At 39.2% G+C, this 23,257-nt stretch overlaps 1 protein-coding gene across 2 annotated transcripts; it reads right to left on the bottom strand.

Moving 5' to 3' along the window:
- Positions 1 to 659: 659 nt before the first annotated feature.
- LOC136250576 (uncharacterized) lies at positions 660 to 18,198 on the bottom strand. 2 transcript variants are annotated; one of them, XM_066042792.1, is made up of 2 exons: positions 18,063 to 18,198; positions 660 to 2,618 (listed from the first exon to the last, which is right to left on the bottom strand). In XM_066042792.1, the coding sequence occupies exon 2, from the start codon at positions 2,610 to 2,612 to the stop codon at positions 780 to 782; it is 1,833 nt and encodes a 610-aa protein (XP_065898864.1). In that variant the 5' UTR covers positions 2,613 to 2,618; positions 18,063 to 18,198; the 3' UTR covers positions 660 to 779. The 2 variants fall into 2 exon arrangements, with proteins under 2 accessions (XP_065898864.1, XP_065898865.1); XM_066042793.1 differs by having other exon boundaries at positions 18,068 to 18,169.
- Between the last annotated feature and the right edge of the window lie 5,059 nt (positions 18,199 to 23,257).

Here is a 23,257-nt window from a genome sequence, read left to right as displayed (position 1 = left end):
ACTGGTGAAAACCCACGCATACCGGCTATCAATTATCATCTAAAAAGTGGAGTATCCATGTCAGCTATATTCAACCTGTTACACAGCATTGCAATCAAAGTAACCACTATGAAAAAATACAGACGATTTCCATTACAAAGGGAAGCCATCACATGCTACCCCCAAATCGACACCTTTTGCTGTCAGCAAAGATGGATGGGACACGGGACACAAAGGAGGACACTGGTAAGTCCATGAAGAATGCATTGTACATACTGTGATATGCCAAAAGGCACGTGTCCATCTGAAGCAACATCAAACAGTGAAAATATCAAGCCTGTAGCCTTAGCCGTTATCAAGTTATGCTTGTCTGAAGGCATCGATCAGTTGCTCAGTCAGTCACTAAAAAAATTCTATTTAATTATTAAATTAAAAGAAAAATCCATAGCAACTAGTTGAAAGCATTTCAGGTCGATCTTGTTTGGGGCTTAGTTTTACCTAACCAATACTGCCTCATTGTCATCAGGGAATACTGAGGCTAGTTTTTGGGTGATTTTTTTGTGTGCCATGCCCAAACCTTTGTGGTCCCTACTATACAGTACTATCGCACTGTATAAGCCAGTAAGCTAGTACATTATACAGCTGCCAATGTTATTGGTATACACCCTGTGCAATACAACTTTACAGAAACTATATTATTGCAATTGTACTACAGAAAGGACAATGTGAATAATTACAAAACAATGGAGTGAAATGTAAAAAATCCAATATAAAGTAAAATAACATCTACAGGCTAACACTTACAGAACAAAGGAGTCAAGAACATATTCATACTTTTCACCACACAGATGACAGACTGGTTTAGTGGTGACATCATGGGCTTTTACAATAAAACAAGAACAAGCCACATTGATATGACTGCGTTGATGAGCTTTAAAACCTTTGTTAATTACTTCACTCATGTCTTCCAAAACAAGTGGATTTTCAGCATAAACATTGTGCTTGATGGACGATATGCTACCAACAAAGTAAAGGAAAGTTTCTTTGGCAATGGACATTTCTCCTATGTTGATGTTTTCTAGTTTCTTTTCATTTGGAAGTTGCCTCGTCTCTTGTCTACCAATCCTGTCTCCAATGCCACATATGGCAGAAGCCCACCACAGTGCTTTGTCACGTTGATGGTAGTAGACAGTGACGTTATCCACAATACTCTCGATTCCTGCAACCGTATCAGAATCCTTGAACACTTCTAGGAAAAACTCAACCTTGACATCAGCATGGGCACAAATCAGTTGACCTATTTTACCTTTGCACTGTGCTAGAATTGCACTGGCAGCTAAAGCAGACCTGGTGAACAGTAAGTTAGCAGCACTGTGTGCAATTATGTGTACCTTCCTTGCACTGCGGCATAACATTACAAGAAAATCAAGAAATTTGCGAACAGCTAGGTCTATTTGATCTTTATCCTGGAAATACCGAACAGCACTTTCAAGTGAGGGCCAGCTAAACACAGCCAATCTTCCACCAAAGCCAATATCACAGGCAATTTGAGATGCACGTAAGAGGCACTCTTCAACTGAGTTGTTAAACCCATGAATGTAGAGTAGAACATCTTGATTTTGGTTTTCAGGAGGGTTACACAATTTTTCTTCAAACTGCTTGAGCACATCCAAATATTCTTTTTCATTGTCAGTCAATGTGTCTATTTTATCCTGCAGGATTTTCATATGTTCGGGCTGTGTTGTGTAAAATTTTCGAGAAAGATCTTCAACAAGTGTTTTCTTAATGGCAATGCTGTCTTCTTCACTGTAAACAACATCAGCCATATTTTCAACACTGCCATGCAAGTATCGCAAGTAACTGAGGTAACAATCGTTGACATTCTTTGCTAGAGACCTCCTAAACTCATCCATTTCCATTTCATTAATGTAATTGACTCTCATTGGCATCATTTTTTTCTTATTATTTTCAAATAACTTGGAGACAAAGCCTTTTGGACGAGGTAGTGTCCCCTTGGTTAAGAATTTTTGGTACGGAATTGCACATTGTGCAACACCTACATGAAGATTTGGGATTTTATCTGCATCATTGAAGTAAAATTCTGAGACTTTATCAGTATTTCCCCTTTTTCTGATTGTGCCATAATGAATGGTCTGGTAGAACTCGCTGCTAGCTTGGCCTTGAATGGAATCAAAACCAGCAACAACGGATGTTGGCTCTTGATAGTAACCCATTTCTCTGTGCTCAATAGTTTGAATAGCACTCTTAATCACTAGTGAACGTTGCAGAGCACCTTGAATATCTCCCCAGTATGCTTCTATTTTCTGCTTGCCTGCACGACTATTTTCTCCTTCACACAGCAAAACAACTTTGTGGTTAGATTCACGTTCTGCAACAACTCTGTATCCTCGTTTGAAAAACTTAGAAGATACAACGGCCATGCCCTTTGTCTCCATTTTAATTACTTTTGTATTTCCATCAACTGCAACAGTGTCAACCACGTTCCATGAAAAGTTGGTATAAAACTGATTGACTGGGGGAGCTTCATCTATCGCAAAGTACAGCTGGGCTAGTGTTTGAATGGAATACTCTGAGAATGAGTTGTCTAGTTGTGGATCGGACGCCGTAGCCATCTTTTACTACAAGGTTAAAATTTATGTGAATAAGAACAGATACTGTAATACATACACTTGAAGCTTTATCATATAGTATGGTGGTAGTATTAGTAAGGATCATGAAGGTTTGATACTAACCTCACAATACCTTCATGGTGCATTAGCAGTATTGTTTAGACATAAGCAAGCCAAAAGTGCCTTCAATGTAACCTGTATTACATGCTTCCAATAAGTTGCTATGAAATTTTTAAAATCCGCACAAAAACAAACAAGCTGTGAAAAAAGGTGAGGCCTTAAAAAGTCTGGGTAAAAAAAACTGAAATCACTGAAAAGTGGTGGCCAAGAAATGGCTGCAATGATGTTAATGCTAATAAATTTTAGCAAGAGTTCATAATATAGAGAGGGAGGCCCTCTTTATATTATGAACTCTTGATTTTAGATATCACTTCTTTTTGTAATTGCAAGTTCCAAATCCAGCCTATGGTTGGCCTTGACACTACCTTTTAACTAGGGCTGAGCGATACTGCCATTTTAGTATCATGATCGATACTAAAGCCACTATTCACGATACTTACAAATAAGTCAATCATAGCTGGTGCCACATAGTGTATTGCTCAGCATTCCTAAAGGAAATCCTTATAGGTGATAGCAAACTAGCGGTAGTGTCTAATCACTGGACTGGACTACTGGACTGGAATACTGGAATGGACTACTGTACTGACTTTTTTTGGTTTTACACATTTTTAAGGGTGGGGTTACTGTACATTTGGGTGACTTGTGACAACATTTCAGCACTGAGTGGTGAATATAATACAAAATGTAGTCAAAAGGGTTCAGTTAAATGCACTGCTTGACAGTATCTACTCTATTGTATAGTAGATGTACTGGTATACCCAAAAATGTTTCTCTCTAGTCACCAATTCACAATATACATATATATGTTATAGAAAGTTGTATCTAATCCAAAACAGCCAAGCTGTAAAAAAAGAGTGCGGCCCTGAGAAAGGCTATGGTGAAAAAAGATGTGAAATCCAAGGTGGCGACCAAGAAATGGCTGTGATGGTAGGTTAATGGTAAAAATTTTAATAACAACAATTCAGGTGAATTTGGTGCCGTTTGGTCTTGGCACAAAATTCACCTGAATTGCCGTTATTAAAATTTTTACCATTAACCTACCATCACAGCCATTTCTTGGCTGCCACCTTGGATTTCACATCTTTTTTCACCATAGCCTTTCTCAGGGCCGCACTCTTTTTTTTACAGCTTGGCTGTTTTGGATTAGATTTCACTTCTTTTTGTATTTGTATACCCCAAATCCGGCCTATGGTTGGCTTTAGGGCTTTTTAACCTATCATTTTTTTCTTTACTACAGGAAGAAGAAAAGATGAAGCAGGGTGATTTCTTTGTAGCTGACTTCTCTTCAAGGTAATCCTTCTAGCTGATCTCTCTACCGGATGACTTGTTTGTAGCTGAACTCTCTACAGGGTGATTTGTCTGTAGCTGAACTCTCTACAAGGTAACTTCTTCTAGCTGATCTTTCTACAGGATGATTTGTTTGTAGCTGAATTCTCTACAGGGCGATTTGTTTGCAGCTAAACTGCTGAACTCTCTACAATGTAACTTCTTCTAGCTGAATTCTCTATGGGTGGCTTGTTTCTAGCTGATCTTTCTACAGGGTGATTTGTTTGTAGTTGAATTCTCTACAGGGCAATTTGTTTGTAGCTGAACTCTCTACATGGTAGTTTCTTTGTAGCTGAACTCTCTACAATGTAACTTCTTCTAGCTGAACTCTCTACAGGGTGACTTGTTTGTAGCTGAACTCTCTACAGGGTGATTTGTTTGTAGCTGAACTCTCTACAAGGTAACTTCTTCTAGCTGAACTCTCTACGGGTGGCTTGTTTCTAGCTGATCTCTCTACAGGGTGACTTGTTTCTAGCTGAACTCTCTACAGGGTGATTTGTTTGTAGCTGAACTCTCTACAAGGTAACTTCTTCTAACTGATCTTTCTACAGGGTGATTTGTTTGTAGCTGAATTCTCTACAGGGCGATTTGTTTGCAGCTGAACTCTCTACATGGTAGTTTCTTTGTAGCTAAACTCTCTACAATGTAACTTCTTCTAGCTGAACTCTCTACGGGTGGCTTGTTTCTAGCTGATCTCTCTACAGGGTGACTTGTTTCTAGCTGAACTCTCTATAGGGTGATTTGTTTGTAGCTGAACTCTCTACAAGGTAACTTCTTCTAGCTGATTTTTTTGTAGCTGAATTCTCTACAGGGCGATTTGTTTGCAGCTGAACTTTCTACATGGTAGTTTCTTTGTAGCTGAACTCTCTACAATGCACTTCTTCTAGCTGAACTCTCTACAGGATGACTTGTTTCCAGCTGATCTCTGCACAGGGTGACTTGTTCCTAGCTGAACTCTATACAGGTGGTTTGTTTGCAGCTGAACTCTCTTACATGGTGGTTTCTTTGTAGCTGAACTCTCTACAAAGTGACTTCTTCTAGCTGATCTACATGTATCTACAAGATGACTTGTTTCTAACTGAACTCTCTACAGTGTGATCTGTTCATAGCAGAACTTTCTACTGGGTGATTTGTTTGCAACTAAACTCCATTGTTTCTTTGTAACTGAACTCTCTACAAGGTGACTTCTTCTAGCTGGTCTCTCTACAAGATGACTTGTTTCTAACTGAACTCTCTACAGTGTGATTTGTTCATAGCGGAACTTTCTACTGGATGATTTGTTTGCAGCTAAACTCTTTGCATGATTGTTTCTTTGTAACTGAACTAGGGCTGAGCGATACTACCGTTCTAGCGATATATCGTGATATTTTGAAAGTATCGATATCGCAATATTTTGTTATTAACTATTGTGATACCATGCCTGTACATTATTGTCATTAAAAATCCATTTGTTATGCAGTACTAGGCTAAGAATCCTTGTAAATGATAAAGTCCACCCATCTGGTTTCCCTGCAGAGAGGTGTGAACACCATAACAACCTCAAAGCATGTGTTACAATAACTGTTACTGTAAACAAGGATGATAGTAGTTTGCTATCACCTGTAAGGACTTCCTGCAGGAATGCTGAGCAATACACTATGTGGCACCAGCTATGATTGACTTATTTGTAAGTATTGTGAACTATTCAGTATCGTGAATAGTGGCTTTAGTATCGATCGTGATACTAAAATGGCAGTATCGCTCAGCCCTAAACTGAACCCTCTACAAGGTAACTTCTTCTAGCTGATCTCTCTACAGGGCAATTTGTTTGTAGATGAATTCTCTACAGGGTGATTTATTTGAGCTGAACTCTCTACATGATGGCTTCTTTGTAGCTGAACTCTCTATTAGGTACCTTCTTCTACCTGATCTGACTACAGGGTGACTTGTTTGTAGCTGAATTCCCTACAGAATAACTTGCAATGTAATATAACTGAGTAAATTATAAATGCAGCTGAATGCTTTATTAGGGTGACTGTTCTATTAGAGTATCTTGATCTCACATTTGCTGCATGTAGTTGCCTTTCGAATCATAACTCAGTGATTAGTATTCCAATTCTTCTGTACTACTGCAAGGACTTTCTATGATGATTATTCCAGCTACATACTGATTGTCAGCTCGTTGCTCTAAGCGGTTTGCCTGGTAGACACGAAAACTAATAGTTTTTTTTATTCATAAAAATCGATCGCATAATTTTGACACAGGTTGGGTTTTGTGTCTTATCTCCATGGTCTTTATCCTGATTCCTTTCAAACCACAAAAAGGCACTCCTACGATGGTTGCTCCATCTACATATCAATTTTCAACTGATTCCTCCAAGGGGTTTACCCTGTAGGCGTGACAGACCTTCAACCTTATTTTACGCACATAATCGGTCATAACTCCGTGAATGTTCATTGGATTCCTACCAAAGTTGGTACGGAGATCCGCCTTAATGAGCCCTTTAAGTGTGCCAAATTTCAGCCCAATCCAAGCACGCATTCGTGTTGTATGGCGAATTTTGCGAAGTGTGCGAAATAAAGATGATGAAGAAAAAACGAAGAAATTAAAACGAAATTTTGTTCACTAGTATCTCGGAAATGGCTGGAGTGATTTTCTTCAAATTTGGTATGTAGGCTCCCCTAACTGGGTGACACATCTCTAGCAAATTTGGTTCCAATCGGATAAGGGATCACAGAGCTACATAGGTGTGAAAATTGCGTTTTCTTCTTCCTGTTAATATACTCACGGTGTGGCCCGCCGACTTCTTGGGCCGCATGACACACTATCGTGTGTCTTAATTACAATAATCACATGTGCCTATAAGAGAGAAATATTTTTGGGTATACCTACATGTCAGTATCTGCTATACAGTAGAGTAGATACTGTCCAGCAGCAAATAGAATATGTTTAATTTAATCCATATGGCATATCACAACTACTTTTTAGTCACTACTCAGTACTGAAATGTTGTCACAAGTCACCCAAATATACAGTAACCCCAAAGGAGGCTGGTCACGTGCCATAATTATTCCTATGATGCGAAATTATGCAACCAAGCATTGTTCTATGTGTTAAGGTTTGTTTAGCAGCTAGGAAAGCAGCAAATTGTACTGAGAAGGCTTGTAATATCACTGGGACGCTGTTACGGATATGCAATCCTTCCTTAGAATATTAAGAAGTGTGAAGGTTAAATTAGTTCAACCCTTCCTTTGAGATCACGAGATGAATGATGACAAGTGACCAACCTCCTCTGCAGTAACCCCATCCTTAAAAATGTGTAATTTAAAAAAAATGTCAGTCCAGTAGTCCATTCCAGTAGTCCAGTCCAGTGATTAGACACTACCCAAACTAGCCACTATTATCCTTGTTTACAGTAACAGTTATTGTAACACATGCTTTGAGGTTGATGTGGTGCTCACACCTCTCTGCAGGGGAAACCAGATGGGTGGACTTTATCAGTTACAAGGATTCTTAGCCAAGTACTGCATAACAAATGGTTTTTTAATGACAGTAATGTACAGGTATGGTATCACGATAGTTAATAACAAAATACCGCGATATCGATACTTTCAAACTATCGCAATATATTGCTAAAACGGTAGTATCGCTCAGCCCTACTTTTAATTTGCCTTTGAACTTTACTAAAGGAATCATCGAAGACTGCTTGGCTATATGTACTTACAAAGAAATGAATTTTGAAGGCGTAAAGATAGCTGGGCAGATTTGACTCATGGGAGATGCCCTACCCTGTGGAAGTTTCCACAGCAGAAATGATTAATTACCATTCAAGCACTATCAAGCTATGGATACATGAAAATGGCATTTTTGCTTCCGTAAACGAGTATGTCACCTGCCCACACTGGCTGTACTTGGTCACACAACACACTTGATATAGGCTATTTGTAGTACTCTAATAGAGCACACATTCTTTTCTAAGCACTTCAATACAACACATATAGAATGTTCTAGAATTTCCACTGATAGATCTACGAGTTGTCATTCTAGTGTACCAAACTGGAACTTTCGTTTATAGGGTATAAATTCACTGAGGTGAGCAATAGACAACAGTGGCAGAGTGGTAAGGGTTTGGGTACATAGGTGTGGAGGTCACTGGCTCAAAACCTGGGGAATTTTTCCCAACATTTTAATCACACTTTTTTTCACAATGTCATATTTGATTTTGCTTTATATCTCCTTAGCTAATACTCTCAGTACTTTCAAATCAAAAAAGATTTACACTACGATAGTAACTTCATGTACAGACCAATCTTCAAGTTATTCTGTCAAGTGGATTACTTACACTCCTCCAACAATTGAAGCAAGATCATCTGAAATGCAAATTTAATGTAGCTAATTAGCGATAAACCAGCATGACTAAAGTGGGGATTGCCCTTGTTTAAGTACTGTACTTTCACTTTTCTAGTGTGATGGATGATCCATATATACTAGACATTGTGTATGTTCTAGCTAACTGCATTGAAGTACCTCAGCCCTTAGAATTAAGTGTTAATAAACCTGTGAAAGACTTCATTAAGCAGAAATCTCAAGAGTGGTATACCACCCAAATCGTAGAGCAAAAAGAGGATGGTGACTACATTAGACCTACAACATCTTTTCCACTTAAGGTTACGGAATAGTTTAAAATGCGTGGGCAGAACAAATTACAAAACCTGCTTTAAACCAAGCAGGGATAAATAATTTCAACAACTGTGTTGTGTTAGCAATACAACTAATTGTGCTTGTTTGTTTTTACTAATGCCAAAAACCAGACTAACAGATTACTGAATCCTTATAATTTCAACACAAGTGGCTAAACAATTTAAATATCTAGGTCCTGTGGAAGCGATTTTTTAAGTTACTGGTTGTATAGACGTTTTATTGAACTTTTAGTAGTTTTTTCGAGTGAAACAAGCTCTTTGAAGGCATGTATCTGAGTCACTGGGAAGAAACACGCCAAAAACGCTTCTACAGGACCTAATAAATTTAATATACAATATCACTATGCCCCAGAAAAGCCAATAGAGCCTACAACTTTTGCTGTATTTGGCGGCGGAAAAACATGGTAGCGACAGCTGGCGGAAAAACATGGTAGTGACAGCTGGAGCTGAGCAATGTACTGGCTGGCTTACTTGTGTTACTACAACAAATTGTAGTGTTCCACCTGCCTCAAACTACACTGTAGCTACATAAAAACATTAAATATGAAGGGCTTCACATTCATTTAAAACTTTTTACGTTGCTAGACTGGTTTTATGGGCTTCTCAAAAAGTATTGATAGGCATTCAAAATTTTGAACGATTGCCCATGACTATACCGTAACCTTAAGGAAATGAAATCTCACAACGAATAATGGGCGTAGCTGATCACCTTCTAGCCAACCCAACTATAATCATTAATGGATTTCAGGCTGCTGGAATTGTGATGAAACATTGACGAGTGTGATGACTATAGGGTACATTATTATGTATAGCCAAGAGTTCATAATATATACTAAGGAGAGTATCCTACTCTCATATACCCCTGTAGAAAGGCGTATCGTGAAGTTATGACGTAATGACAAGATGTTGTGGTCTGTGACGTACAGGAAGCCGTAAAGTGCAAGAATCGTTAGCACTGTTTCACACTTGCGACGTTCAGGATAGCCGTATTCGCGAATGGCCTAGTAAGAAACGCCTACGAAGCGGTCTTAACCCATTAAGGAACGATTGTAGTTGGGTGAGAAATGCTTAGAGCTGGAGTTAATTTGGTTGCTAGCGACGTTGGCAGGCACGCGTTCAATCGATACCATGTTCAACTAATGACATCATTAATTATACAAAGAAAAACGGGCGAACTCAGAAGTGTTACGTCATAACTTCACGATACGCCTTTCTACAGGGGTATATGAGAGTAGGATACTCTCCTTAGTATATATATTATGAACTCTTGGTATAGCTCATAAACAGTAAGCTACAATCATGATGTGCTATATACAAAAGACTGTCTAGGTTAAATGTTCACTCCAGGATGCTGCTAGCTAGGTAACAGTGCATGTGGGAAATCATACAAGTTTCCCTCTAGTCAGACAGTCACATAAATGACTTCTTAAACTGGTCCTGGCAATATTGAATTGGACCATCTGTAGGATCCAGGTTGTACGCCAAAGAGGTAAGGAAAGCTACTGTAAACATCCCATAATCTTTTGTCACCTTTTGCATCTGAACATTTTATATTTTGCATCTGAATTTCCTTGCTCACTAAAATATCTGTGAATTGTAGCCAGGGTTTCCTCATCTAAGGAAGTAAAGAGTGAATTATAGATGTTCACTACTTTTTGCAAGTAATGTTTGAAGCTAATATCCAGTGGTGCCTGGAACTGCAAAATTAGCTGTAACTAATTCTCTGGTAGTCTACCCTTCTGGCGGCTCTGTAGCAAAGTGGAACATAGTGTTTCTATGTTGTATTTGCTTGTCAGTTCATACACCACTTTAAGTTGTTGCTGCTTGCTTAAATGTCTGCTGTGGCAATTATCTCTAATTGCTGACAGGCTCACATTCAAGCTCAACCAGCTCAAGTTTCACAGAACTGGAGCTATCTGCACCATCAAGCTGCTTACCACAGTTAAATGTGACTGGATTTTGGAAAAATGATCCAAATTGCACATTAGAAACTTCAAGATAAACGGTTTTAAAGAATTCAAGACAGCACAAAGGATAGCAGGCATGTGTATGAAATTTACACACAAAAGATGCATCAATCTATTACCTTTCAGACCACTTCCAGCACTTGTAACTGTTTGTAGAGTTTCCCATCAAATAAGATAGAAAATCTGAGCAGTTGGACATGCGGAGTAGTATCACGAGCGCTCACAAAGGGGTGGAGGATGGGGGTGATGAAGAGATAGACTTCAAAATGAAGGCAGACCACAATTGGAGTCCAAACACAAGATTACAGGGCTGTGCTGGATTTTTAGTGGCTAATATGTAGCAAAATCAACAACAACAATAAACATCTGGCCAACATATCAGGCCATCCACCAGTAAAGCACTGGTTCTTGCCAAGCCAGGCCCTCCACAAGGCCAGAAACTTCCATTTGAGCTCTACACACCACCCAGAAAAGACAGCTGTTTAAAAAGTAGTTTGAGTAGTACCGAGGGTCAAAACTAGCAGTAGCTATCCACTGGTGGTGTTAGTTTGATTTTGCCTGATGGATCGGCTGTGTAAAATCTTGCCACAAATAACCTCACCAATTTCTCTAGCCAATTCTTATCATCAGAAGCACAGAGTACAAGGAATCTGCAACCCACCTTGATCAAGATCAGAGGAGTACTCTCGGCTACCTGTTACCGTACACACTGTGAGCATGATCAAATGAAGACAGATTGTTGGACACATGCCCCTTTCTATATCTAGTGCATTTGAGAAGACATAGTACAATCACATGTATCAATCATGGTCATCATCTTCATCCCTAGTGCACTGCAGCTCTTCTCCAATAAATGGCTCCCATATTGCACTGTATACGTGAAACCCAAAAAGCAAGATGAAAATAGTAGCACAGATGATAACAGCGTAATCGATGTACAGTGAAAACTTACTGGTATACACGGCAGCAACTTGTTTACACCCAAACGGGCAGAGCACTTTCAGTGGGCGCTGCCATTCTTTGCTCTACCACAAAAGTTTAAGTTTAACCATGAATAAGCTTGATTGTCCACAACCACGAAAGTTTTACCCATTGAAACTTCCCCCTATATGGTAATATGTATTATTCATACAACAGCAATGTACAGAAATTATGGATGCAAACATGGTACCACACAAAGATCATACTGTATCAATTGCGGCAAAGTCAGTTTTGTAGTCTTGCTTGATCGGGTTTATCAGCAAAGTTGCATGGAGAATTTTAGGATATTCCATTCTTCCAAAGCAACTTAGACAGCTGTCATCAAAGCCCCTGTTGGCTAATATCCAAGTCCCCATAATTTAAATGTCTGAGGAAGCCACCCTGTACAGTAAGATGTCGATCAGAAACACAGCCTCCAACATTTTGAAACAAAGGGTACTATTGGAGTGATAGCAACAAGGAACATAATTGTTATGGTTCTTGTAGTTAGAGTAGGTCTGGTCTCTGGCTGTCAAACATGTAGGGTGCTGAATAAATACTTCAAAGCAGTCTATTATGCACACAGCTTTAGCATAACGTGATTTAAAGCAATTTGGCATGACTGTGTGTGGTGCACATCAAATATACTTCCAATGAGCTCATTTGTTAGTGCTTGGGAGTCGTGATTTCATCAATGTTACCAACAGCTCATCAATCCCTGCATCAAGACCCTTTTCCTTAGTTGCAAGTGGTGTGAGGTATGTTACAAGCTTAGAAAACAAGTTGATATTGTGCTACTTCTAAAAAACCAGGCGCCATGCAGCTAGCTAACTCATCTGGAATTAACCATAGACAGTATATACTACTATGAATTGACCATCTATGTATTACTACTTTACAATAGGGTAGTTTTGGGTAGTGCAATAACATTATTAGCTAATTCTCGTATTTTGTAATTCGTGAAATATTCATAATTTGTTCAATTACGTTGTTATGCAATGCTAAGGAAGCGTTTGTTAAACAAACCACTTTTACCAACACATATTACCCACAGAACTATCTTCTAAACTGTTTTATAGTGTGACTAATGTATTTTTTCCTACAAATTCTCTTGACAAAGCCTCAAAGCTGCTCTTCATTTTCGTTCGTGTACGTAAGGGCTATGCCCCCTTTCAACTCAAAGCGATAGGCTATTCCTGGTACTGTACGACGCCTGCACCATTGTTTTTCAGTTAATAAATGCCTGAAAACCTCAAGGGGAAGGTAGTCTGAGGAAAGTCACCACACCCGTATTTCAGTCTGCCGAGAAGAAACCACCTCAGAGCAAAGTTCACCTGTGCAGAAGTTTAATACAGACTTCATTTCACTTCTTACGTAAAAGCTGCTTTTACCGTTATTAAACGATTTTGCTCATGTGGGTGTGTACAGACAAACATAGATAGGTACACACACACACACTTTTACGAAAACAATTTCAGTAAACCAGGCGCGTGCCCACAGCTGGCCGAAGGCCGGCTGTGGGTGCGCCTGGTTTAAAAAAACACCACAAGAGGGTAGCCCCCCCATAAGGTTTTTTTCCATCCATTTTGGATCTTCAATGTTATGTTTGACATTTGGCACTTTTATCTCATCAATAAAGTTTCTCCTCTGAAACTTTTCAAACACTTCATATTTTGCATCAGTGGCTGATTTTAAACATTTTGCTAAAACGATGATTTTCTCATTGAATCCTTTTGTGTTATTTAGTACACTTTCTGTATGAAACAGCTTTTCTTTTACCTCAACAAGTTCTAGAAGTTCAACACTCAATATCATGCTCGACATCATTGCAGCTCCACATTATCAGCCGGCAGTTCCACATTATCGGATGGCAGTTCCACATCATTGGCTGGCAGTTATACTTTACTGCTGACAATTCCATATCATTACTAGGCAGCTCAGCATTATGATTTGAGGCATCAACATAATGGCTCGGTTCTCCAGTATATGAATCTGCAACATTACCTGGTATTTGCTGTACTTCTGAGCCAGCTTCACAATTTTCTTAACCTTGTTTTTGGTGTTCAGAGTGATACTGTAATTGGTTTCATCTGCTGGCTTGCAATCTTTTGTATTTATCTGTATTGCTTTTCTTTAGAACAGCTAAAGTTGATTTAAACCAAACCAAGAAGGCACATAGTCAAGATTGTTAGGGAAACGAGATGGTCTTCCAGAAATGAAATGCAATTGGCATAACCTACTATGCCCATTAGGCATCCAGTTATATCCCATTTAATCGCTCTATTGTAACTCGCCCTCTGGAAACTGAAATAGAGTTGCATAGGATTGCATACGTAATTATTGCCATGCCTTCATTAGGCAACTCATCTATATTCTATATGCTTGAAAAACCTCGGTTACACGCAACCACAAAGACTGGCTCAAAAATGAAATCAGCATCGGCATGATGAGAGTAAGAACTGTGGTGTTGCCACTAATTATGGTAAGGTATAACAGGTTTTAGCACTGAAATTCCATGCTATTATATAAAGCCGATGACGTTCAACCATGTCAAACAAAAATAACCATTGCAATGTAACGCTATTTTACAGTTCCCACAAAATATTTACTTGTATTTATTGTCAACTCTTTAGGCCCCTATTTGGTGATTATTAGTTTCTCATCCAGTCTTTCTATTTATTATGATGCAGGCAGGAGGGCATTATCATTAGGGCATTATAATATTAATACACTGATGTACAGACCTTGTCCAAGTTCTCCTTCTTTCCTCCTACAAATTAACATTGGTTTTAGTTGCAATCCTGCTCTATCGAGCTAGCAGGATTTCAGTTGACTTGAAAAAGTCGAAAATAGAATCCACTGCAGTAATTTGCCAAGGAAATACTGGCACACTGTAGCGTTAATTAAAAAAACGTCATCTATGACGGTTTGGTATCACGTGTTCTTCTGAGCATGCACAGAGTAAATAATGGCTTACCATGCGATAGCCTAAGAAGGATGCGGGCGGTGGATGAGAAACTAATAATCATCAAATAGGGGCCTTACCAGTTAGGCACTGGAGGACGAATACAGAAGGCAGAGCCTGTATGAGGTGTTTAGTAATAGGTACAATAAATCATACTGCATCTTTACTCATAATAAAATACAATGTTGCTGAGTCATTTTAGCCCTATATCCTCTTATTGCCCTGGCTTTATTCAAATTACAGGGCAATCTTAAATTATGCACCGTTGTGTGAGGGGTCCGATACTCTTGAAATCTTGTACGCTTCGTCAGAAATCTCATTTGAAATCATGAAATCACACACTCAAAAGAAATCAGAAATCACACTTTTTGAAAACGAAAATCGTAAAACTCCGTATATTTCCGTAAATTATGGACGCATTGAATTACACGATATTATTAATTGGAACATAACAGAAGTGATTTAAGGCCCAAATAACTTGATCTGGCACTGGTTCGGCTGCCAATCTCTAGAATTTTACAGCCCAAGCTGAGTGCATTAATGGTCAAAAGCTTCCATCACTGGAGCCACACAAGTGATCTGAGAATCTATCTCGGAATCTTTTTTAGTGTTGACCAGCAATTTAGGCTCTACTCGCAGCCACAAGTGACAGTACATGACTGCATGGGTTAATGATGAAACGGGTTAATGATGAAACGGGTTAATGATGAAACGGGTTAATGATGAAACGGGTTAACCATGTAGAAGGGCTACAAACTATAAGCACACTTTTGCAAAGAAAGTAGTTCCCAGCATTAGCTTCAGGACAAATAATTATGCAGCTTGTCTAAAAAACATGTATGTCAGTACTGGTTAGTAACTAGCTACTAGGTGTAACTTTTCAAAGATCAGCTCACATAATATGATTCTGCTTGTTCAGTTGACCCACTAAACATCTTTGCATAACTCGCAAGTAAACATTTCATATATAACAATCCTGGCATACACAATGAAGACCATGGATGTATCCAGATCAGTCGACTGTGTACTAAGGTGTTTCCTGCCACTGTGGTTGTTAGTCAATATGAAATGAGATCAGGGTTGTTAACAGAGAGCCATTCCAGTTTTCAATACCATTGTGAAGGAAGGGATGTGCATGTTACTGATGTTAGCAGAGATATTGTTTATGTCAACTTGCAGATGTGATTTAATCTATTGTCTATTATAAAACTGGTAGGTAATACATACAAGTAGCTATCTTTCTGCATATAAGTCAGCTTCATGCAGATTAAATACATCACATATTGATCAGATAAGGTTTATAAGTTCTACTAAATTTTGCAGGTATGTTCATTGCTGGCAATGCATCATACTGGTTTGCATTATATTATCTGAAGAACTGATAATGCAGGATGCATTGGAGCTAACAGTGTATAGCACACAAATTTTACGGAGAACAATTACCTAATCAGTGACCTTATGGAAATACAATGCCAAAATGGTCCTTAGACACTACGCTCTTTGCTCAGAGGACATTATAGATTTTGTTTAGGTTTTATATTGTAGTTAAGTAGGTGTAGCTTGTAAGTAGTTTATAATTAGTGTGGTAATTTGTAATTTGCTAATTTTTGTATTCTTTAGCGCTTAATTTTTCTATGTACTTGTTTGTTATCTTTTTTTGCAAATAATTTTACACCTTTTTCATTACTTAATCATTACTGATTGAGTCCAAGTCTATCTCCTACCAAAGATACTGTTTTACAATTCATCATGACTCAGTGATAAAAGTGTAACTGAAATCATGTGGACCCACTGATGACACGTAACCATGTAATAGTAACCAATTCCAATAATCACATGTATCACCATCAGCTACTTTTATTACTATTATTGCTGGGCATGTAGATGTGCCAAGGGGCCGTGAGTAATGCTCCAAGGAAGAAAATACACAAGATAACAACAGTACTGCTTTATTATATCTACCAGTAAAGACAATACTCGACAATGCCTAACATTGCCTATACCATTTTTACTTTACAGCACAAGTATGTAGTGGCTTTTTGATAATGCTTTCTGACTCAATCACTGAAGTTGGCAAATTATTCCAGTCGATGACAGCTCTTGGAAAGAAGGAATGCCTGTTCATGTAGCTAAGTACCTGGATGAAGTGGTAAGGGTAGTGGTGTCTAGTTGAACATTGTGTGGCTAAGAGGATAATGGTATTGATAGGCTGCAGATAAGTTGTGGATTGCCTCGTAAAAAATCTCATTAAAATGCTAGCTATAACCAGGCCAGTGCGGCATTCCTTGATCCACGCCTATTATTTTTTACCCTTGTTAGAATATAACTTATGCACAAAGTTCTGGGATGGCTTCTATTCCTTTTTAGACAGCCTCTTTACACTGTTAGCTTTCCTGTTAATCATCAGCACTACCGTAAGACCACAACCACAAACCAGCACCGCTACTGGTGCCTGCAATCATCTCAGCCAGGCGGCTTTGGCCCCAGCATCTTTGCTTCTGAACTAGACTCTAGTGAAGACATAACTTTTACCATCCAGTTTACCGATGACGAAGCTTCTGGACCTGTTCTAGCTCCATGAGAGTCAACCATGGTGAAATCACGAAATCAAAATTGAAATCACGAAATCACAATTGAAATCATGAAATCACTAATGAAATCATTGATTTCAGAGAAATCACTGTGATTTCGAAATCTCGTACGCCCTTCGAGAAAGTGGCAGACCCCCTGCGGTTGTGTATGTTGTCAACAAGTGAAATGGGAAGTGTATTTTATCAGACCACTACTTTAAGCGAAAGGGAGGGTGGAGACAGACTATGTCAACAAATGATCAACTTTTTAACTAGTCTGGCGCCGCCCGCCCCTTCGCATAAAGTAAGGGTCTAGTGAAACACTACTAAATTATTTCTAGCGCCCAGATTCGGCGCTATCCAATTAGTGCATGCCAATGACGTTCACACAGAAATTGCCTTGGCAACACAATGCTTTTGTTCGAATTGAAGTGCAATCATCTGACGTAACAAGTATTACGTGCGCTGTCTATTTTGAAATGATTAGGTATTTGTATTTCACCAGACCCTTACTTTTAGCGAAGGGGCGGGCGGCGCCAGACTTTTTAACATCTTTAGGGTAAAGCAGTTGACTATGCAAGTACAACGGAAGTGTCAACGCTGGTAAGGTAAATGCGGATATTTCCGGACAGCGCACAATTCCGGACACTTCGTGTATAGCACCCAAGAATGAATCAACTAGAACACACTTTTCGATTTTTATAATCCCTATAAGAATAGCTATTCACAGCAGAAATTTCAAGGCAATCCGTTGTTTCGTTCCTCGGCTAGCTTGATAAAGGTACCAAAGTGTCCGGAATTGTATGCTGTCCGGAAATACCCGCATTTACCTTACTGTACATACAATACACAACAACAAACGTACCTCACTCGCACTATGTCTCTCTGCGACCTTAAGTACCGGTTGTTTTCTTAAACCGCTGAACCGTGAAGCGATGAACGATCACGCGAGCACCAGCCACCACACTTTGCCGTCATGCTAACACGCATGTGCAGAAACTTTTTTCTTTACGACGCGCGTACTGCGGTTTTCCAAGTTCTTGCAATGGAAAGCGTCATGCGCTAATAATGTGTCAGTATGCGCAGTTCTTTAAAAACTCCTGTAATATTCTGTGGCTGTCGAGTTGTATGCGTAGGCATCCTTGAAGTCCTGTGAGTCAGTAGTTGTCACTGAAAATCCACTGTTGAACAGCTGCGCACGTACATGCTTGTATAGCGCATGACGCTTTGCATTGCAAGAACTTGGAAAACCGCAGTAGAGAGTTGTGTCCCGCCCCCGACCTTAACTTAGTGCTCAAATCCTTCCGAGCAGACGTGTCTTCCTATGCAGCCACAGTGTGTAAATTGCAGCAGAAGAGATCTGATTGTAGCTAACACTCGATCATCATTGGCATTGAGCGACAAATCAGAAGTAGTCTAAGTATAAAAACAACAAGAAGTTAAGTTAGTGTGTAGCTCGGTGTGTAGTGTGCGAGGTACTCAGATGTTCTCCGTGTTTCATAACATAAGGCCAATGAAACTTGATTAGCAGTTTCACGTCATCGCCCGCATGCTTTTAATCCACCCGCATGGAATTTCATTATTGGTATTTCAGATCGAAATACTCTAATAGAACAGTCACTTTTACTCTAATAGAGAAATCAGCTATACTCTAATGGAAAAATCACTTGTTATAGATTAGTAACGTACTTTAGCTATTTAATGCAAGAGTAATCAGTGTAGATCTCACTGTTTTTTGGCAGAAATCTTCATGTTTGGATGTGTGTTGTGCTTTTGGAAAAATAATGAATAATAACCGCCCGCCCTCATCAAATTTTCAAAAATCTGAGCGAGAAACTGGTAATCAAGTTTCATTGGCCTAATCTAACTGATTTACTCAGAGAACTTTCTAGTAGGGTACCCTCTAATATGTTGCTATGGCCGGACTATCGATTTACTCAGTATAACGTTTTATAGCCGGCTAAGTTGCCGGCACAGCAGCGGTCAGCCTGGGTCAGGCTGACTGAGTTGCCAAAGCAGCCGTTTCTTAGCATCACGTGATCACTCGTAAGAGTACGCTTAATTATATTGCAGCTTGTATTCATGAGTGTACACATATATTAGGGTTGTTCAGCCACCAACCATCAACAGAAGCCATGTAAACAGAAAGTCGAACTCATTACACACACCTTATAGCTAGCTAATTAACCAAGTAATTAACTTACTTCACATTTTTTCAACAGTCATTTCCATGCTGTAGAGTGGTTGTATGTATTCAGGTCATTATCTGTTACAATCAAAACAGAGCCTTGTCATAAATGCAGTCCTGCAGAAGCGGTGTTCAAATCTGTGAAGAAAGCAACATTAGAATATAACAGGGCACACAGCAGCAAACAATGAATTATATAATAGCTATGTATATATATGTACATTATGCAATATAATCCCTTTCCAAAAATCATGAATAACTGTCAATAACACTGATATTTTTGATCAAAATTGCTTCTGAGAATGTCTTTAGTTGCAAACTTTTCTCATACCCCAGACCCCCTAGTGGCGAAATCCTTTCCATTTAGGTGTGTGATTCACACACTACAGGTGAGTCTCCTGTCCTCTACATAATCTCACTCATTTTCACTTATGTTCTCACTCAAAGTAATTTCCACTAGTTGAGAGCTCTGTCAATGTACAATAACGAGTTGTAGTCTAAATAAGTTAGACATCAAGAACCACTGGGTTCTACGTGATTTAGAAAACCCTCAGGCCCTTAGTAGTGCCCTTGCTGCGCTCGGGCACTACAACCCAGGACCTTTGAGTTTTCTAAATCCCATAAAACCCTGGTTCTTGGCGTCTAACTATTATACAACAAATGTGTCCCATGCCACATTTGGTTATATACAGTAATACTAGCTACCAGTAAAAATACAGCAGAGAGATGCTTACTAACGTTTCACTATTTTCTTGCATTATGGGATCATCCATAACTGATTTTCAGTATTTTTGCAAGGGTATATACAGAGTACACTAGGGGGAAAGGGGTAAATTCACCTGTATGCTTTTTAAAAATGTTGGTCTTTTATTGTGTAAAGAGAAAATTTAGTAGTAGTGTTCAGACAGAAAGTCAAAGGTGATGAATGCCTGAAAACAAGGTTACAAGTAATCAACATTCTGTCTATATGGTATATAGTGTTGTGACAAATCAGAGGATGAAGTATATAGATGCAACCAAACAATTACACAGTATAGTACCAATTGCAACATTTTTTATAGTATGCTTCTCATAGGAGGGAGGGGTAAAGAACACTCTCTGTACACTTGTGAAAATGCTGAAAATTATGGATGACCCCCTATTGATTTTTTAAAGTGACTATTCTATTAGGGTAGCCAAATACAGGTGACCTAGGAGCATGTGGGCCCTCCCCTTGAAACATAAATCCTGCCTCTGTCCATAGCAATGTTAACATTTTTACATGTTTACTGTATTGAGATTATACCAAATTGGCTCTACTTGATGTGTCCACGGTCAGTAAACATCATTATATATTATGCACATGCATTTGTTGGCTCTAAAATTGTAAGGCACGAACATGCGTTGCAGCTCATTCATTGTCTCCTTCATTCAGGTTCCAGTTAGTATGATTACGATTACTGAACAGACATGCAGTTTAAAATATTTAGGAGAGTACAGCAAACACAAACAATTTCTAATCACACATGAAACAACAATAATAAGAGCAACATAATGTTATGCATGGAAATATTCATGTAAATTAAAATTTTGCTTGTTTTTATGCCATATTCAATACTTCGGAAAGTGATAGCTCAGAATTCAATGGAACATATTTGGTAATGTCTGGTGGTTCACCATTATGAAAAGCAGATTGGAGTGTATCACCAAATTCGTCTGCAGGAAAAAATGGCTCCTCTTCATGGTAATTTTCCATGTTGTCATCAAGTATTCTTGCCAACATTATGGCGAACTGTCTCCAATCATATTTATCTACTGAGTCAAAACATGCATCAAACATAATAGAGTTGAAATTTACAGGTAGCCTTCGACCAGCATGGTCCACATCAATCAGTACAGCCATGTATGGGCTGGAAGAGCCTTCACTTCTTTTGAAACAGATATTCGGTGTTCTGATGTCGAGATGGCCATACTGAACTACTGAGTGGAGCTCTTCAATTGCTTCATATACTGATTGTGCAAAATTAAAGAAACACTGTCGGATTTCACTAACACTTAAAGGACCATCCAGGAAAGGAAACGAAAAAAACTTGAAGATAGGGCTTAGCGGAAATAGTGTTCTTTTGATTCTCTCTACAGCATTTTTGTCAGCTGGTATTAGTCTAAAGAATTCATTGAGATTATGGTCCACAGGAGGAGCTTTGTACACCTTGTCTGCAGATGCAAAAATGATAGAATACAATGAAGGCATGCAGTAGAGTGAACTGAATCGCATGTTTATAAATGTTTTTCAAGGTCACTTTGTTCCAACATGGTTGCAAAATATTTAGTGACGTTAGTGGCTGCCTCACCCCCACAAACATTGTGGTATTGATCTGCAATGACAGTACGTAGTCTGGCCTTTACATTGTCCACGGTGAGAAATTCCTTGGATGCTACAATTTCAAATATATATACGGATTCCAAGTTAGCACCACTCTAGACTGTATAGTGTTAGATGGAACAAGAAGCCCACTTACAGACATAGTTCCCTTGTTGTAGCTTCTGACATGGATCAGTTGGATCAGCAAGTCTAAATAAAGTTTCCTGAGGCTATCTGTTAAGCTTTTGTCATTGTCCCCGGACGAGGATATACTATTTCCACAAAAAAAAATGAAACGTTTTAGGTCATTTGGCTGGGATGACGTGCTGACTACTGAAACATCAGGCCTAATATTAGTGGAAACAAAAGGTAATTCGACACAAACGTACGGCTGCACTGCTCTTTGGGACGTGTTCTCCGTCTGTAGGTTACCATAAATGGAAGGAGCTGCATGGTCACATTCTATCACTTTAGACATCCACTCCCTAGCTCCTTGTAGTCTGGCGTAGCCGACTCGCGCGCGTAGCGCGAGGGTCTGGTGACAGCCGCATTCAGTACCTGTGCAGATGGAATGCAATTAAATTTGAAAATACGCGCGAAACACTTGGACAATTTTAGGTAACAGAGCGCGGCAGCTACTGTACTTGCACTTGAATGACGCCTATTTCCTCTACAAACCCTTACATTTGTGCTGGTTGTAGAAAAGACATAAGAAGCTCGCCATAATCAGTAACCAAATCGGAATAACATCATAGAATGTTGTTAATTGGTCACTAAGAGATCTGATTGGACGCACCAGTTTTTCGTAAGGCTGGCACAGGTACTGAATGCGGCTGTCACCAGGCCCTCGCGTTACGCGTGCGGGTCGGCTACGCCAGACTAAGCTCCTTGTTCACAATTCCTTATTGTTCTTAGTAACCCCTCTTTATTACGCAGATCCTGAAGGAAATGGCTCGGGTCTCTTTTGTCCGTAACACGTGCCGTAAAATTTCGAGTAAAACATCCTTCAAAATACTTATTTACTGACGATGATCTTAATATCCGAGACGCGCTTCTTTTTCCAGACGGTGGCCACCATCTGCATCCAGCTACAAGTCCAGCCATGGAGAAAAAATAGGTTGCTTATAAAACTGCTGTGCTGTCAACTTGTTGTGCTGGTCACGTGATGTGTAAACTGGTAAAACAGTTTTTCAAATCAGATAAACCAGTTTAGTACGTGTAAGTTTACGGTTTTTGATATTTGACAGCATCAGCATTTTTATAAACGATCCGTGTTTTCTCCATGGCTGGACTTGTAACTGGATGTAGATGGTGGCCACTGTCTGGAGAAAGAAGCGCGTCTCGGATATCGTCAGTAAAATCCATTACAGTAAATAAGTATTTTGAGGGATGCTTTACTCGAAATTTTACGGCACGTGTTACGGACAAAAGAGACCCGGGCCATTTCCTTCAGGATCTGCGTAATAAAGAGGGGTTACTAAGAACAATAAGGAATTGTGAACAAGGAGCTAGGGAGTGGATGTCTAAAGTG

This window comes from Dysidea avara, chromosome 3 (genome assembly GCF_963678975.1).
Source record: "Dysidea avara chromosome 3, odDysAvar1.4, whole genome shotgun sequence".
Lineage (NCBI taxonomy): Eukaryota > Metazoa > Porifera > Demospongiae > Dictyoceratida > Dysideidae > Dysidea > Dysidea avara.
Note: the sequence above shows the minus strand (reverse complement) of the source record. Positions and strands in the feature narration are given on the sequence as shown.

Coding starts and splice junctions, on each gene's coding strand:
- LOC136250576 (XM_066042792.1), bottom strand. CDS start 2,612: ATGGCTACGGCGTCCGATCCACAACTAGACAACTCATTCTCAGAGTAT.